Source organism: Ranitomeya imitator, chromosome 2, assembly GCF_032444005.1.
Source record: "Ranitomeya imitator isolate aRanImi1 chromosome 2, aRanImi1.pri, whole genome shotgun sequence".
Classification (NCBI taxonomy): Eukaryota; Metazoa; Chordata; class Amphibia; order Anura; family Dendrobatidae; genus Ranitomeya; species Ranitomeya imitator.
Genome location: NC_091283.1, coordinates 43,670,402 through 43,689,835, shown reverse-complemented (window position 1 = coordinate 43,689,835; position 19,434 = coordinate 43,670,402). Strand labels below are relative to the sequence as shown.

The window sequence follows — 19,434 nt, the reverse complement described above, 5'->3', positions numbered from 1 at the left end:
TGCATTAAAAGAGGTCTGGATACACATGATGAGAGCATTATACTGCCTCTGTACAAATCCCTAGTTAGACCGCACATGGAGTACTGTGTCCAGTTTTGGGCACCGGTGCTCAGGAAGGATATAATGGAACTAGAGAGAGTACAAAGGAGGGCAACAAAATTAATAAAGGGGATGGGAGAACTACAATACCCAGATAGATTAGCGAAATTAGGATTATTTAGTCTAGAAAAAAGACGACTGAGGGGCGATCTAATAACCATGTATAAGTATATAAGGGGACAATACAAATATCTCGCTGAGGATCTGTTTATACCAAGGAAGGTGACGGGCACAAGGGGGCATTCTTTGCGTCTGGAGGAGAGAAGGTTTTTCCACCAACATAGAAGAGGATTCTTTACTGTTAGGGCAGTGAGAATCTGGAATTGCTTGCCTGAGGAGGTGGTGATGGCGAACTCAGTCGAGGGGTTCAAGAGAGGCCTGGATGTCTTCCTGGAGCAGAACAATATTGTATCATACAATTATTAGGTTCTGTAGAAGGACGTAGATCTGGGTATTTATTATGATGGAATATAGGCTGAACTGGATGGACAAATGTCTTTTTTCGGCCTTACTAACTATGTTACTATGTTACTATGTTACTATGTTATGTTACTATGAGGAGTGTATTATGCTATATGGAGGACTGAGCAGTGTATTTTAATATATGGAGCACTATAGGAGTATATTATACTATATGGAGGACTATCGGGTGTATTTTACTAAACAAGTAAAATGCTGCATATTCAGATTGTTTTTGCTGGAACAAAAATCATTATTCTCAGCAGCACATCGCCAGCATAAACTGTAGATGTGCTGCTGATAACATAATACTGTATGGTGATCTGTTAGTGATCTATTAGTGATCGTTCTGTCCCATCATTATTCCTCAGCTGGTGGAAAGAGGCCGGGAAACAAGCGGTGACCAACTTCAGTATTGTCGATCAAACTTATTTCGCGGCCTGAACTCAGCGCTTGTAAATACAACCGAAATGCTTTTGTGTGATGTGCGATATGTTAGCATTTGGGCCCCATTTTAAACTTTGCCTAGGCATAGGGCCCCACTTTGCCTAAAACCGGCCCTGCCTACAAGTGTACAAAGATATTATACAGTCACCATGTGACAAGTGGGCCTGTGTAACTTCAAAAGCCAGGGCTGAATTTTAGTCCCAGTCCGGCCCTGCTCAGGACCTAGGGGGATAGTAATCGAAACTCCTCCTTTTTATATATCAAGATAAATCAGTGAGTAACACCAGGGCTTAAGCAAGTATTTTGAGCCCCTAAACCCATGAATTGTTGGCACTCCATGCGTGCCTTCCACCAGTCCCCTTATCCACCAAGCACATGTATTGTAATTTAAGAAAAATAGTGATATAATATAATTTGTGCTTTGACCCCTTAGTTTTTGGGGGGTTTCTGCAAAAATTTTATACAATGTCATTTTTTTGTAAATTACATTTTTTGTGTGGGTTTTTTTTGGTAACTTTTTTATTACGCTAGCCCTATCCCGAAGCTACACCTAACCCTAAATCAATCACTAACCCTAAACTATGTTTTCCATCTTTATCCATGCTCCAGCATGCCACATTGCCGATCCTCTTGGTGTCTGAACCATTGACTTTAGTTAACGAATGACTTAATTCTTTCTAAATATCAGCATTTTATTAATAGTAATCATGAGACCAAACGTCTTCTGTCTCACCCTCCACATTTGGAGGTGCATTAAAACTGTACGAGTGACAACACCACATCTCCTTCGATCTCCAGGGTGTCGATCATCTGCAGCGCTGAGAATCTATGAACATATTCACAGAAGGGTTGTCCGTTCACATACACCTTGTAGCGGCCATTACCGGTGCGGACGGAGATCTGTAGGGACAGAATAGTCTGTATGAGACACTTCATTATTCAGCAAATCATCCAAAAACAATGTTATACCAAGGACCATATATATGCATTTCCGTCTTCAAACCCAAGCTCCATTCATCGTCTTCAGATACTCACATCAAAATACTGCCCCGCCACAAAGGGGTTGTTGGCCATCTCCCTCTCCTCTCTGCCCCAGGAGCCCCCAAGTTTGCTGTTCCGCACCACTGTAAACTCATCAAGGCGAACGTTGAAATGTAAAGCGATATCGCCATTTACTGTCTTAAAATTAATGTGAAACCTGAAACAAAAAGAGACCAATTATTAAATACTAGATGGGTGGCCCGATTCTAACGCATCGGGTATTCTAGACTATGTATAGTAGTATATAGCACAGTCCACACAGTATATAACACAGCCCATGTAGTATATAGCACAGCCCACGCAGTATCTAACACAGCCCACGTAGTATATAACAGAACCACGTAGTATATAGCACAGCGACGTAGTATATAACACAGCTCATGTAGTATATAACACAGACCACGCAGTATATAACACAGACCACGCAGTATATAACAGCCCACGTAGTAAATAGCAATGTGGGCACCATATCCCTGTTAAAAAAAGAATTAAAATAAAAAATAGTTATATACTCACCCTCTGGCGGCCCTCGGATCCAGCCCAGGCGTTCATCTCGCGAGACCACGGGTCCTTGCCGCAATGCATTCTTGGGACCGGAGCGTCGGCACCAGAAGGTGAGAATATAATGATTTTTTATTTTTTTTAACATTAGATCTTTTTACTATTGATGCTGCATAGGCAGCATCAATAGTAAAAAGTTGGTCACCCAGGGTTAATAGCAGCGTTAACTGACTGCGTTACACTGCGTTATGCCGCGGTGTAACGCAGTCCATTTAACGGACTGCTAAAACTCTATGGGGGCACTGACTGGAGGGGAGTATGGAGGGGGCACTGACTGGAGGCAAGTAGGGAGGGGCGAATTCACTGCCGGACTGTGCCCGTCGCTGATTGGTTGCGGCTGGCCACGACCAATCAGCGACGCAGGATTTCCGTGACAGACAAACAGACGGAAGTGACCCTTAGACGATTATATAGATAGATCTTCTAGATGTAAAACATTGTGACTACCTCCAGCCACCACCAGGGGGAGCCTAGGAGCATAGTGCATACTGTGCTATTATTGATTTTAATCTATAGTCAGAATAAGTCAGCTCCCCCTAGTGGTGTCTGCAGAAAACCACAGGGTTATGTTTTGTTGATCAGGATATAGATTTATAAAAACAAACAAACAAAAAAACGAAAAAAAAAAGGTCTGATCATGACAAACAATAGTTAGCCATTAATGTACTCTGAAACGTTTTTTTTAAATTTTATTTTATTTTATTTTGTGACATTTGATTTAACATATAAATCATTTTTTTTTTACCAAATATCATTTGTTTCTTTAAAGGGAAGCTTTAAAATCAGGATTTTATATTATATGTAGTTTATGGGAAAAAAATGCAATTTTTTAAATACCGTACATACTCGAGTATAAGCCGACCCCCCCTAATTTTGCCAAAAAAAACTGGGTAAACTTATTGACTCGAGTATAAGCCTAGGGTGGGAAATGCAGCAGCTACCGGTTAATGTCAAAAATAAAAATAGATACCAATAAAAGTAAAATTAATTGAGACATCAGTAGGTTAAGTGTTTTTGAATATCCATATTGAATCAGGAGCCCCATATAATGCTCCATACAGTTCATGATGGGCACCATAAGATGCTCCATATTAAAACATACCCCATATAATGCTGCACAAAGGTTAATAATGGCCCCATAAGATGCTCCATAGAAACATTTGCCCCATATAATGCTGCATAAAGGTTGATGGCCCCATAAGATGCTCCACACATTATGGCCCCATGAGATGCTCTATACATTATGGCCCTATACATTGTGGCCCCATAAGATGCTCCTCATGTATGCCCCATAAGATGCTCCTCATATATGCCCCATAAGATGCTCCATACATTTGCCCCATTTGCTGTTGCTGCGATTAAAATTAAAAAAATCACATACTTCCCTCTCTTCGCTCAGTCCCCCGGCACTTGTGATAGTCACCTTCCACGTTCCATCGCTGCGCGCTGCTCTGTCTTCCATCCTCGGCACTGACTGTTCAGGCAGAGGGCGGTGCGCACACTAATCGCGTCATCGCGCCCTCTGACCTGAACAGTCACAGCCAGAGGACGGAAGACAGAGCAGCGTGCAGCGATGGAACGTGGAAGGTGACTATCGCGCAATGCTCCCCCTCCCCTGATATACTCACCTGCTCCCGGCGCGGTCCCTGGCAGCGTCTCACTGTCACATGGTCTCCGGGAGCCGGCGGAATCTTCCTGTGTTCAGCGGTCACGTACCGCTCATTAGAGTAATGAATATGCGTGCATATTCATTACTTTAATGAGCGGTACCACGTGACCGCTAAACACAGGAAGCGCTGCCCGGAGACCATGGGACATGCAGGGACAGCACCAGGAGCAGGTAAGTATATCACAGCCGCCGCTCCCCCTCACCCGCCGACCCCACACAGACACTGACTCGAGTATAAGCCGAGAGGGTAACTTTCAGCCCAAAAAAGTGGGCTGAAAATCTCGGCTTATACTCGAGTATATATGGTATCACAATCTTTATTAAAAAAAAAAAAATAGTAATCTTGCAATGTTCACACTGGCCCCTAGGACTTTTTAAGTCTTATTCCTCCTGTCATTTCAAGGAGAGTTTTCAGCTGTTTCCTTAACCAGAGTTAGGATTATAATGGCTGGTAAGATTGTGGCGCCCCAGGGTCTTGGTCGTCACAGTAGCATTGCTTTCCTCACGGGGAGAGTGATGTTACGTTTGGAAGCGATGAAGGATAACTCTCATCAGGTAATCACCATACACACATGTTCACACTCCAGGCCACAAGGGGGAGCTTTTGATCCTATTTACTAGGTGACTCCCCTATATACATTGTGGTTTGGAGGGAAACAGTCAGATTGTCAGAGAGACAGAATAGAGCAGACGGACCTAGAGGGTCGGAACGTCTGGAGGGGCCGTGTAGTCTGAAGTACTGCAGCTCCTGGAAAGAGACACACAGAAAGCCGAACATCGTTGAGTGAGCGTGCAGGAGAGCGAAGCACAGGTGAGGGAATACCAGGGGAGACCAGCTAAGAGCAGGCTGCCTCCCTCTGAGGCGCAGGTAACCGGTAGCCGGACCACCGAGGTTGTAAGGACTCTACGACTTACATCAGAAACTGGCTGGACAGCTGAACTGCAAGCATGTTCGGACTGGGGCTGAATTTCAGCCCTGGCATTTGAAATCACAGAGGCCCATGCTGTCCCCTTCCCCGAGCACCACATGGGATATATTACTAATGTTACATTGGATGGAGGAAAGCAAGATTTACACCAAGACCAACAATTCTAATAATAATAACCGTGGCCTGCTGGGGTAAGAGAAGGAGTCAGCGACTTTGTGCTCTGTGACAACTCTTAGCAGTATTAACAGTATGGGTGTCTTGATAACACTGATTCTGTTAACTACTTAACAAGGTGGCCCATGACCAGACAGGCCCTTCTGGCATTTGCCAGAATTGCCAGATGGCCAGTCCGGGCCTGACTGCAAGTTACCTGTCCGCCTTAAAACCCAGGAGACACAGTGACACCTATAGAGCCTGGGGCGTGCTAGAGTCCCTGTAAAAAGGTTCAAGTCACCAGTCATACGGGTCGTGTCCTATCCTATATGGGGGACAGAGAGAGAAGAACTGTGAGGACCTTATCTGAAGCCATAGGCAGTAAGGGACTACAACACCACCACGCTAGAGGAAGGCTTTTAACTCCCACCTGGTAAAGGGGGACTCTGGATTTGCCCCCAAGCCGGCCGGACCCTGCCTGTACCTGTGATCTGGTGCCCTGGACTGTGGCTGCCTGAAGTCTTCAGTAAACAAGGTAAAGAGACTGCAAACCTGTGTCCTCGTTCTTTACTGCACCTCTCACCATTCACCAGCTACACAGAGGGAGCCCTGGGGCTATACTTCGCCTGTGGGAAGGTATACCATCTGGCTGCCATAACATCACCCCAGCGGACCCCTTAAAGCAGGGTCGGTCCCCACTGTCCGAATACCACAGGTGGCATCACAAACCTTATTCAATTTCCCCTTTTACATGGGCGCCTGGCGGGCGACTCAAGATCTCAATGCCCAGATAATAACACAGGATCCACCAATCATGACAAGTGATGTCACAGCTCACCTCCTCCCCCTCCTGTACAATGGCTGATAATACCTCTATATACAGTAGATAACACAGGATCCACCATTCACAATAGGTGATGTCACAGCTCACCTCCCCCTCCTGTACAATGGCTGATAACACCTCTATATACAGTAGATAACACAGGATCCACCATTCACAATAGGTGATGTCACAGCTCACCTCCTCCTCCTGTACAATGACTGATAACACCTCTATATACAGTAGATAACACAGGATCCACCATTCACAATAGGTGATGTCACAGCTCACCTCCTCCCCCTCCTGTACAATGACTGATAACACCTCTATATACAGTAGATAACACAGGATCCACCATCCACAATAGGTGATATTACAGCTCACCTCCTCCTCCTGTACAGTGACCTCAGCACATGCTCATTATATGCTTCAATAGTTTGGGGGTCACTGCATTGTGGCCAGTCACTACATAAATAATGGGGGCGGGGATTGTAGTTTCTCAAATTATAATTTTATCTGTAATATGTGTTATCAGTAATTTTAATATTGATTTTCTTTTCTTGTAAGTAACGTCATTTTGGGATTTTTTTTTTACACCATAGCATCAATGGTCACCGGATAGCAAAAAAAATCATGTTATTGCTGTATCCCATAAACCTTATGACTTATTATGTAGGCAGATAATGCTCAGTGATCAGGCACCTAATAGTGCCGCTACGCCCTCACCTTTGGCTTCCCATTGGCATGAATCCTCTGATCACAAAGGTCCTCTTCGGTGTCACTCCTCCAGGGATGTTTGCACGGTAAGGAACTGGCTGAAAGAAGAGGACAAAACATGTCCAAATGATAGATTCCGGCATTAATCTGCATCTCCGAGGCTCGAGGTCCCCAAAAGGATCACGTGGCGTGGATAAGACTGCACATGGGATTTACCATCAGGTCAGTGCCATACATCAGAAATCCTTCAATGTAATCATCAGAAAATGACCAAACATTTAAATAAAGTTTCTGTGTTAAATATATTTTTAAAAATCTGGGGCCAATTTTTTTTTTTTAAGATGTCACAAGCTGTATATTCGAAATAAAACATATATAATTCTTGCAGTTCTCACACCGGCCACTGGGGCTTTTTAGATTCTAATTTCCTGTTTCAAGAAACACCACATGTACATTAGCTGCAACGGTTGGATCTTGACCCTATCTTTTGTATTGAAGTATGTAATAAGCATGTGCAAAGGTGAATGGGAAGGGGAGGAGGTGAGCTGTGACATCACCTATTGTGAATGGTGAATCCTGTGTTATCTACTGTATATAGAGGTGATATCTGTCATTGTACAGAAGGAGGAGGTGAGCTGTGACATCACCTATTGTGAATGGTGGATCCTGTGTTATCAGCTGTATATAGAAGTGTTATTAGTCATTATACAGGAGGAGGAGGTGAGCTATGATATCACCTATTGTGAATGGTGGATCCTGTGATATCTACTGTATATAGAGGTGTTCTCAGTCATTGTACAGGAGGAGAAGGTGAGCTGTGATATCACCTATTGTGTATGGTGGATCCTGTTTTATCTACTGTATATATAGGTGTTATCAGTCATTGTACAGGAGGAGGTGAGCTGTGACATCACCTATTGTGAATGGTGGATCCTGTGCTATCTACTGTATATAGAGGTATTATCAGTCATTGTACAAAAGGAGGAGATGAGCTGTGACATCACCTATTGTGAATTGTGGATCCTGTGCTATCTACTGAATATAGAGGTATTATCAGTCATTGTACAGGAGGAGGAGGTGAGCTGTGACATCACCTATTGTGAATGTTGGATCCTGTGTTATCTACTGTATATAGAGGTGTTATCAGTCATTGTACAGGAGGAGGAGGTGAGCTGTGACATCACCTATTGTGAATGTTGGATCATGTGTTATCTACTGTTTATAGAGGTGTTATCAGTCATTGTACAGGAGAAGGAGGTGAGCTGTGACATCACGTATTGTGAATGGTGGATCCTGTGTTATCTACTGTATATAGAGGTATTACCAGTCATTGTACAGGAGAAGGAGGTGAGCTGTGACATCACGTATTGTGAATGGTGGATCCTGTGTTATCTACTGTATATAGAGGTATTATCAGTCATTGTACAGGAGGAGGAGGAGGTGAGCTGTGATATCACCTATTGTGATTGGTGAATCCTGTGTTATCAATTGTATATAGAGGTGTTATCAGTCATTGTAACCCTGACTCTGATGATAAGGAGCCTGCTGAAAACTCTTCCTGATAAGACAGGAAGTATAAGTATAAAATAGCCCCAGTGGCCGGTGTGAACATAGCAATATTACCAATTCTATTTTTAAATAAAGATCATATTGTGAAAACCAAACAACGCCAACAATATATTAATAGATGTAACACAGAAACCCGATTACACAATAGGTGAAGTTCTGATGATAACTTCCTGTTGGGGGGATAGAAGTCACTGAACTAGAGGACAGAAAGACAAGTCGTGGACAAACTCAGAGAAAGCAATGTGCCAAGACCCCGTATACTGACCGGGTTATAGGTGGGTCCTCCCATTGCCTGAGAACATAAGACGGGAAAAAACCATTAGTGACACAGAAGTTACATTATTTCATGGCACGGCCAATAGTCCATGGTGAAGCCACACTCACCGGCAGCGTCATGGATGGATACCCGGGCTGTAGCATCATCTTGAGAGAGAAACAGGGGAGACACATTACCACTTCGCTCTCCTGGAGGAAACGTTCATGTATCTACGCTAAACACTTACCCCAGCTGACGGGAAGGACGGAGTCATCATCGGACCCTACAAGAAAAGATCACATATATTGTAATATCTTTTATCTTTTCCTCCAGACTCCTTTGAGGGGGACGATCTCCCTCGGAGATAGAGTAAGTCATATTGACATTATGCCTGATCCCTCGTTCCTGGACGTCTACCATTGGGAGAGGATTGGGTTCCTCCATGCTCAGTGGGTCTCTCCAAATTCAGTGTGTTTTCCCCACCACTTATCTAATGTGTATGGGCTCGTTCAGATTCGGTACGTTCCTCCTAAGACTGATCAAACCTTTTTGGTAGGTGTCAGCCTAATGCTCGTTGGCCGACGGCAATTTCTCCATAAAATTTTGGAAAGTTTGACCGAGCGCTCATGTATTTTCAATGAGGAGTGTAGAATAAGTCACATATGTCCTTCAAAAACAAAGGATTGGAAAATTCTAGATGCCTAACCTCTTCTGGTCTCGGCTGAAGGTCCAATTTGTATGGTGGCTTTCCAACTGTTCTCGGACGGATGATGTCAACCAACATAAGGAACCGGCAAGTCCAGTCTTGGACTATCGGTTCTTTTGTAAGTGTCTGGCATTGGCTCTCGTAGAGAACCCAGGAGCATTCGGCAGAGGAGTCAGGATAGATAGTCGTCAGATGAACGGTTGGCCAAACCATCATTCCCCCGACAGTTCTATATTGTCCCTGGAGCTTCATCTATTCCTCTCCTTCTATCTTCTTTCTTCCCCCACATGTTCCTCACTCGATGGTTTCTTTTTGCGCATGTCTTTCCAATCAGTACCACCAATACGTTACTCACCCCACCACCTCCTCCTCCGACAACGCTCAGAGATTGGATGGTCACGTCTCCTTCCACTTGAACACAGTCCACTCTCTCCAGGGGAATCCTATGACGGTACTCGTAAAAGGGGGAACTATTCACATTCACCTGGATAGAAAGAAAAGAGATGGTCATTATTATCTATGTCTAGTGTTAGAAAAACCATGATTGCTTATTAAAAAAAAATATATAAAAAAAAAAAAACAGTGCCACCCCTGTCCTCAGGTTGTAGGTGGAATTGCAGCTGAATTCACTTTAGTGTAACTGAGCCACAATAATAAATTGTGCCTATGGACTGGCACGGCGTCCTTTGCAGGATACACCAACCATATTTTTCTAAACCCGGACTTCCAGTTTAACATTCATGCGCAGGAAATATAGTATATTTTGGATCAGAGAATGTGGTTTAGTAGAACTAGGCGAAATCCATTTAGTTCCTTACCTGGTAGCCTCCGGGATTAACAAAGAACACTAATTCGAAGTGCTTCCCCTTGTGAAAAGGGAATCCATCCTTCCTTATTTCTTCACTTCCCCATGACCCAGACTGGCAAGTGTTGCACACCACCCTGTCCTTCCCATCAAAGCGAGGATTAAAGTGGAAGGCAATGTCTCCCCCACACGAAAAATTCACATGGAACCTGTGAACAGGACAAAGACCACAACATTACAGCGGTTTCTCAAAACTCTTCTGGTTTCTTTATGGACACCATTTACATGGAAGTTGATTTTTTACATATGTTAGTGGTTACATTTGGTAGTAAAATTGCACTACACTTTAGTCTGCAATCTTCATACCCCGATATGCAGTTTGCAGTCAGACCCAAGTTTCAAATATTCTTCTAATGTGGGAGTGACTCTCTCAGTAATATAGGCTGGATGTGTGTATTCTGTCTTCACTGCTCATATATCAGCACAGCTTCTATCCTGCATCCATTTCCTCTTCTTGTGCTGGTTCCATATCTACAACCAGTTTTCTCTGCCATCCATGAGACTTTAGGCACTTTCTCCCCTCTACTTCAGATTTGTGTAAAACTTCCTCCTCTCCCTATTGCCGAAAGAGAGAGAAAGAGAAAAGCAGGCTCTGGTCCCTGTAATAAGCTCATTAGAATCTGAACCATGTGCACTGAAGCCAGGAATTCTTTGTGACCTCTCCTTCATCTAAAACTACCAATGTGCATAGCCCCCTCCAAAAACCCTGCCACAGCAGCACAGAGGATGTCAGGAGAGCCAGCCACAGCAGCACAGAGGATGTCAGGAGAGGCAGCCACAACAGCACAGATGATGTCAGGAGAGGCAGCGTAGAGGATGTCAGGAGAGGCAGCCACAGCAGCACAGAAGATGTCAGGAGAGCCAGCCACATCAGCATAGAGGATGTCAGGAGGCAGCCACAGCAGCACAGACGATGTCAGGAGAGGCAGCCACAACAGCACAGACGATGTCAGGAGAGGCAGCCACAGCAGCGCAGAGGATGTCGGGAGAGGCAGCCACAACAGCGCAGATGATGTCAGGAGAGGCAGCCACAGCAGCGCAGAGAATGTCGGGAGAGGCAGCCACAGCAGCGCAGAGGATGTCAGGAGAGGCAGCCACAACAGCGCAGAGGATGTCAGGAGAGGCAGCTACAGCAGCACAGAGGAAGTCAGGAGAGTATGCCACAGCAGCGCAGAGGATGTCAGGAGAGGCAGCCACAGCAGCGCAGAGGATGTCAGGAGAGGCAGCCACAGCAGCGCAGAGGATGTCAGGAGAGGCAGCCACAGCAGCGCAGAGTATGTCAGGAGAGGCAGCTACAGCAGCACAGAGGAAGTCAGGAGAGTATGCCACAGCAGCGCAGAGGATGTCAGGAGAGGCAGCCACAGCAGCGCAGAGGATGTCAGGAGAGGCAGCCACAGCAGCGCAGAGTATGTCAGGAGAGGCAGCCACAGCAGCGCAGAGAATGTCGGGAGAGGCAGCCACAGCAGCTCAGAGGATGTCAGGAGAGGCAGCCACAACAGCGCAGAGGATGTCAGGAGAGGCAGCTACAGCAGCGCAGAGAATGTCGGGAGAGGCAGCCACAGCAGCTCAGAGGATGTCAGGAGAGGCAGCCACAACAGCGCAGAGGATGTCAGGAGAGGCAGCCACAGCAGCGCAGAGAATGTCGGGAGAGGCAGCCACAGCAGCTCAGAGGATGTCAGGAGAGGCAGCCACAACAGCGCAGAGTATGTCAGGAGAGGCAGCCACAGCAGCGCAGAGAATGTCGGGAGAGGCAGCCACAGCAGCTCAGAGGAAGTCAGGAGAGGCAGCCACAGCAGCGCAGAGGATGTCAGGAGAGGCAGCCACAGCAGCGCAGAGAATGTCGGGAGAGGCAGCCACAGCAGCTCAGAGGAAGTCAGGAGAGGCAGCCACAGCAGCGCAGAGGATGTCAGGAGAGGCAGCCACAGCAGCACAGAGGATGTCAGGAGGGCCAGTCACAACAGCGCAGAGGATGTCAGGAGAGGCAGCTACAGCAGCACAGAGGAAGTCAGGAGAGTATGCCACAGCAGCGCAGAGGATGTCAGGAGAGGCAGCCACAGCAGCACAGAGGATGTCAGGAGAGGCAGCCACCGCAGCACAGAGGATGTCGGGAGAGGCAGCCACAGCAGCACAGAGGAAGTCAGGAGAGTCTGCCACAGCAGCACAGAGGATGTCAGGAGAGGCAGCAACAGCAGCGTAGAGGATGTCAGGAGAGGCAGCCACAGCAGCACAGAGGATGTCAGGAGAGGCAGCCACAACAGCACAGAGGATGTCAGGAGAGGCAGCCACAACAGCGCAAAGGATGTCAGGAGAGGCAGCCACAGCAGCGCAGAGGATGTCAGGAGAGGCAGCCACAGCAGCGCAGAGGATGTCAGGAGAGGCAGCCACAGCAGCACAGAGGATGTCAGGAGAGGCAGCCACCGCAGCACAGAGGATGTCAGGAGAGCCAGTCACAGCAGCGCAGAGGATGTCAGGAGAGGCAGCCACAACAGCACAGAGGATGTCAGGAGAGGCAGCCACAACAGCACAGAGGATGTCAGGAGAGGCAGCCACAACAGCACAGAGGATGTCAGGAGAGGCAGCCACAACAGCGCAAAGGATGTCAGGAGAGGCAGCCACAGCAGCGCAGAGGATGTCAGGAGAGGCAGCCACAGCAGCGCAGAGGATGTCAGGAGAGCCAGTCACAGCAGCGCAGAGGATGTCAGGAGAGGCAGCCACAGCAGCGCAAAGGATGTCAGGAGAGGCAGCCACAGCAGCCCAGAGGATGTCAGGAGAGGCAGCCACAGCAGCACAGAGGATGTCAGGAGAGGCAGCCACAGCAGCACAGAGGATGTCAGGAGAGGCAGCCACAGCAGCGCAGAGGATGTCAGGAGAGGCAGCCACAGCAGCATAGAGGATGTCAGGAGAGGCAGCCACAGCAGCACAGAGGATGTCAGGAGAGGCAGCCACAGCAGCACAGAGGATGTCAGGAGAGGCAGCCACAGCAGCATAGAGGATGTCAGGAGAGGCAGCCACAGCAGCGCAGAGGATGTCAGGAGAGGCAGCCACAGCAGCGCAGAGGATGTCAGGAGAGGCAGCCACAGCAGCGCAGAGGATGTCAGGAGAGGCAGCCACAGCAGCGCAGAGGATGTCAGGAGAGGCAGCCACAGCAGCGCAGAGGATGTCAGGAGAGGCAGCCACAGCAGCGCAGAGGATGTCAGGAGAGCCAGTCACAGCAGCGCAGAGGATGTCAGGAGAGGCAGCCACAGCAGCGCAAAGGATGTCAGGAGAGGCAGCCACAGCAGCGCAAAGGATGTCAGGAGAGGCAGCCACAGCAGCACAGAGGATGTCAGGAGAGGCAGCCACAGCAGCGTAGAGGATGTCAGGAGAGGCAGCCACAGCAGCGCAGAGGATGTCAGGAGAGGCAGCCACAGCAGCGCAGAGGATGTCAGGAGAGGCAGCCACAACAGCGCAGAGGATGTCAGGAGAGGCAGCCACAGCAGTACAGAGGATGTCAGGAGAGGCAGCCACAGCAGCACAGAGGATGTCAGGAGAGGCAGACACAGCAGCGCAGAGGATGTCAGGAGAGGCAGCCACAACAGCACAGAGGATGTCAGGAGAGGCCCTGCCACAGCAGTACAGAGGATGTCAGGAGAGGCAGCCACAGCAGTACAGAGGATGTCAGGAGAGGCAGCCACAGCAGCGCAGAGGATGTCGGGAGAGGCAGCCACAGCAGCGCAGAGGATGTCAGGAGAGGCAGCCACAGCAGCGCAGAGGATGTCAGGAGAGGCCCTGCCACAGCAGTACAGAGAATGTCAGGAGAGGCAGCCACAGCAGCACAGAGGATGTCAGGAGAGGCAGCCACAGCAGCGCAGAGGATGTCGGGAGAGGCAGCCACAGCAGCGCAGAGGATGTCAGGAGAGGCAGCCACAGCAGCGCAGAGGATGTCGGGAGAGGCAGCCACAGCAGCGCAGAGGATGTCAGGAGAGGAAGCCACAACAGCACAGAGGATGTCAGGAGAGGCCCTGCCACAGCAGTACAGAGGATGTCAGGAGAGGCAGCCACAGCAGTACAGAGGATGTCAGGAGAGGCAGCCACAGCAGCGCAGAGGATGTCGGGAGAGGCAGCCACAGCAGCGAAGAGGATGTCAGGAGAGGCAGCCACAGCAGCGCAGAGGATGTCGGGAGAGGCAGCCACAGCAGCGCAGAGGATGTCAGGAGAGCCAGTCACAGCAGCGCAGAGGATGTCAGGAGAGGCAGCCACAGCAGCACAGAGGATGTCAGGAGAGGCCCTGCCACAACAGCGCCTCCAGACTCTGGGACCTTGATTTCCAAATGAAATGTAAAATGTACCCTCCTTGTGGAGTGTGTCAATGACTGCCTTCTGGACATCTGTCAGGTCAGCAGTCTTCCCCATGATTCTGGAGCTACTGAAACAGACTAAGGGACCTTTATAAACACTTAGGAAGCCTTTACAGGTGTTTATTGTTAATTATTCTAATTTACTGAAATAATTACTTTTGGGTTTTCATTGGCTGTAAGCCATAATCATCAACATTAACAGAAATAAACACATGAAATAGATCACTCTCTAACGACTCTGTATAATATAGGAGTTTCACTTTTTGTATTGAAGAACTGAAATAAATTGAACTTTTTGATGATATTCTAATTTTGCGAGAAGCCCCTGTACGTACTTATTGCTCATGCACTCTACAAAGTCTGACACTGCTGAAGTCAGCGGTTTTGCATTGGGATAGAGCTGATATTTTTTGCATTGCACGGTCTATTGCTGTCTACAGAATGAGCTAATGGAGAAACTGTCAGCGAGTTCATTGTGTGACCGAATTTGTATCTCTTTTATCTGTCTTCTTTCAGCGCCTCTCAGATGATTTATGGCCATAGATCACACCAACGCCAAATGTGCGTGGAAGCAAAAAGAACCTGTAAAAGCAAAACGGTGCAATATTTCGAATGCAACCAAAGTGCAAATGATAAATTTTAGCCCCAAATACAGGTCCTTCTCAAAAAATTAGCATATAGTGTTAAATTTCATTATTTACCATAATGTAATGATTACAATTAAACTTTCATATATTATAGATTCATTATCCACCAACTGAAATTTGTCAGGTCTTTTATTGTTTTAATACTGATGATTTTGGCATACAGCTCCTGATAACCCAAAAAACCTGTCTCAATAAATTAGCATATCAAGAAAAGGTTCTCTAAACGACCTATTACCCTAATCTTCTGAATCAACTAATTAACTCTAAACACATGCAAAAGATACCTGAGGCTTTTATAAACTCCCTGCCTGGTTCATTACTCAAAACCCCCATCATGGGTAAGACTAGCGACCTGACAGATGTCAAGAAGGCCATCATTGACACCCTCAAGCAAGAGGGTAAGACCCAGAAAGAAATTTCTCAACAAATAGGCTGTTCCCAGAGTGCTGTATCAAGGCACCTCAATGGTAAGTCTGTTGGAAGGAAACAATGTGGCAGAAAACGCTGTACAACGAGAAGAGGAGACCGGACCCTGAGGAAGATTGTGGAGAAGGACCGATTCCAGACCTTGGGGAACCTGAGGAAGCAGTGGACTGAGTCTGGTGTGGAAACATCCAGAGCCACCGTGCACAGGCGTGTGCAGGAAATGGGCTACAGGTGCCGCATTCCCCAGGTAAAGCCACTTTTGAACCATAAACAGCGGCAGAGGCGCCTGACCTGGGCTACAGAGAAGCAGCACTGGACTGTTGCTAAGTGGTCCCAAGTACTTTTTTCTGATGAAAGCAAATTTTGCATGTCATTCGGAAATCAAGGTGCCAGAGTCTGGAGGAAGACTGGGGAGAAGGAAATGCCAAAATGCCTGAAGTCCAGTGTCATGTACCCACAGTCAGTGATGGTGTGGGGTGCCATGTCAGCTGCTGGTGTTGGTCCACTGTGTTTCATCAAGGGCAGGGTCAATGCAGCTAGCTATCAGGAGATTTTGGAGCACTTCATGCTTCCATCGGCTGAAATGCTTTATGGAGATGAAGATTTCATTTTTCAGCACGACCTGGCACCTGCTCACAGTGCCAAAACCACTGGTAAATGGTTTACTGACCATGGTATTACTGTGCTCAATTGGCCTGCCAACTCTCCTGACCTGAACCCCATAGAGAATCTGTGGGATATTGTGAAGAGAAAGATGAGACGCAAGACCCAACACTCTGGATGAGCTTAAGGCCGCTATTGAAGCATCCTGGGCCTCCATAACATCTCAGCAGTGTCACAGGCTGATTGCCTCCATGCCACGCCGCATTGAAGCAGTCATTTCTGCCAAAGGATTCCCGACCAAGTATTGAGTGCATAACTGAACATTATTATTTGATGGTTTTTTTTGTTTGTTATTAAAAAACACTTATTTGATTGGATGGGTGAAATATGCTAATTTATTGAGACAGGTTTTTTGGGTTATCAGGAGTTGTATGCCAAAATCATCAGTATTAAAACAATAAAAGACCTGACAAATTTCAGTTGGTGGATAATGAATCTATAATATATGAAAGTTTAATTGTAATCATTACATTATGGTGAATAATGAAATTTAACACTATATGCTAATTTTTTGAGAAGGACCTGTACATGAATCTAAGTAAAAAAAAAAAAGTGTCCATTTAAATTGGAACACTACTTTAAGAGTTATCAGCAGATACATCCAGTAAAGGTATCGCACCCTGAAAAGTCTTTGGAACCCAGTGACATAAGCTTTGGACTCAACATTTGCCAAATTCAGTCATTTTCGATAAGGCTGTGACTCACAGGGTGTGCACTGCTCCTTACGGGAGCACAATGAGATAACGATTGTATTTTAATGCCTGCAATAAAATGGTGCCTGAGGTCCAAACTGTACAGATCCTACTCCAGTCAACCCAAAGTCATAGAAATGGACGAGGCCATTTACTAAGCAAAGAGGTCAGAGTTGCCCATGATGGGTTACCTGTTAGCGTGATGAGGGATCGTGCCCTGGATGTAAACCGACATGCCGGCCCGCAGACCGCCATAAATTGGGTTCATAAAAGGAATAGACTAAACAAAGATGGACAAAAAAAAAAAAAGAATGAGGCTGAGAATACCCATAAAACGACATATTAAAGGGCGTGTATACTTTTGCAAATAGCAGCAGTTGATTTAAAAATGATGACGTTTTGGGTCTACAGCTCTCCGGCAGACCTATGTGGTGTTTTTTTATTATTTTTTTTTCAGCATTTCTCCAGTCTAGGTGGCTATGCACATCAGACATCTGTCAGTTAATCGAGTGTTTCGCCGACTGCCGCTCCTCCTCTCCCTCTCCACACTCGTGCATGCTCGGTTTAGTTGCGCCTGTATAGGGTTAAGGGACTAAGCCACTTCCACACAAAATGGAAACCAGTTTACTGACTGGCTGATAGATCAGAATACACAAAAGTGTCAAAGTTTTGTTTGTACTCTGTAGCCATGGAGACACATAGCTTTGCATAGGAGCTGTGGACACAAAATTGTTGAGACTTTAAAAAAAAAAATGCATTGAATGCAATAAAAAAAAAAAGTTTTGTATCATTTATGCAATAACATATAGGCTAAAGTGCAATTTATACTAAGAAATTTGTAAACTTTGTAATATTTATGGTACCCATACAGAACCCCATAGAGAATGTTTTTTTTTTTTTGTAATTGCCAATATTCCGCAACTCCCACTGCAACTTTACACATTGTATTTACAGGGGTTTGGTCTAAATTGTCATATTTACATTTATACACAATAGATAATGAAAATCACTGTTCAGTTTTGGAAAAATTTAGAACATTTTAACCTACATTTAAAAAAAAATTTTTTTTAGAAAAATATAAGAAGATTTAAGCTGTTACTTACCGGGTTGTAAACCGGCTGGTAGCCAAGTGCTGAAACAAACGCCATGTCTGATGGTGTCCACCTAGTATAAGTGCTGTGTGCACAGAGCAGGTTCCTTATATACACACCTGAAATCTGGGCACGGTCTCCGTCTTATTCATTCTGCCTTTGTTCCTGGCTCCCTGCCCCAATGTTCTGATAGGAAAAACCTTTGGTCGACTTATAGTGATGGAAGCAAAAATCCAATCATAGTCTTCTAAAAGTAGGGATTCCTGCTCTCCTGTCTCTATGCAGCATGTGCTCAGATGCAGCAGCAGCATGGGGAACATTATACAGCTCAGTACTGAGCGGAGTAGCTGAGCATCCAGAAATGAGGTGAGATAAACACTTACTGGAAAGATGTCATAAGAGTGTCACGTCCCCCTGCAAGACCTGGGGTTAGACGGTCACGTCAGGTAATGAATCGCGGGTCTTCTTTAGAGATTGTGATTTGTGTCCCATATTAAATTGATTTAGTTTCCTGTGGTCCTGAAGAGGCTAACAATTTTCCATGCTGGTCAGAAACCCGCAGTTCCATTTCAGCTGCTTCTGATCTGGTCATTACCTCTCCCTATATAAACTGCTCATACCTTCTTGACCCTGCTGGTGAAAGATTTTTCTTCCTGTGCTAAAACTAAGTAGTCGGAGTGGAGTTGTTGTAGTAGTATTCTGTGGTTTGCTGTAGTACGTGTGTGTTTATTGACTGGTCCCTGCTTCCATTTAGTTTATTCCTCCCTGTCCCTATCCTCCTTCCTATTGTTGGTTAGTGCTTTTGTATGATAGAGGTTTTCTGTTATCCCCGTTTTGTCTTTGTGTCTTGTTTACCTTACGTTTCTGTCCCACGCCTCATTGGGTAGTGGAGAGTACAGATAAGGGTTTAACAGGATCATAGTAAGGGTGGAGACTCAGGCCTCTCTACCTTCAAGAGGACCCTGGGACACGGACAGTTCCAGGGACAGTTTGAGGCCCCCCTTCTTTATCGAGGACTGTCACATTGTGACAAAAGAGCAGCAGCACGCTTTGTGAGTGTTATATGCCTCTCTCTAATTCTTCCTCGCCATAGACTTCAATAGGCAGCGATAATATTACACAGTCAGTGAGCCAACAGTATTTAACTTATTTTCTCTTTCCAGAGTAAATGCAGTGTTTAGAAGGCAGGAGGAAGGAAAAGAAATGTCTCATACATGGAGAAAAAATATATTTCAGCTTCTTATAGAAAAAGCATATTACAAAATGTCTTATTCTGGCTTCTACTAT

General features: G+C 46.2%; 1 protein-coding gene across 1 annotated transcript; it reads right to left on the bottom strand.

The window, feature by feature from the left end:
* Positions 1–1,682: 1,682 nt before the first annotated feature.
* Positions 1,683–18,316, bottom strand: LOC138661702 (galectin-4-like). Its single transcript, XM_069746564.1, has 10 exons — positions 18,160–18,316; positions 17,248–17,336; positions 10,245–10,440; positions 9,782–9,910; positions 8,968–9,003; positions 8,849–8,887; positions 8,730–8,756; positions 6,905–6,993; positions 2,041–2,203; positions 1,683–1,905 (listed from the first exon to the last, which is right to left on the bottom strand). The coding sequence occupies exons 1-10, from the start codon at positions 18,202–18,204 to the stop codon at positions 1,759–1,761; spliced, it is 960 nt and encodes a 319-aa protein (XP_069602665.1). The 5' UTR covers positions 18,205–18,316; the 3' UTR covers positions 1,683–1,758.
* Positions 18,317–19,434: the final 1,118 nt, after the last annotated feature.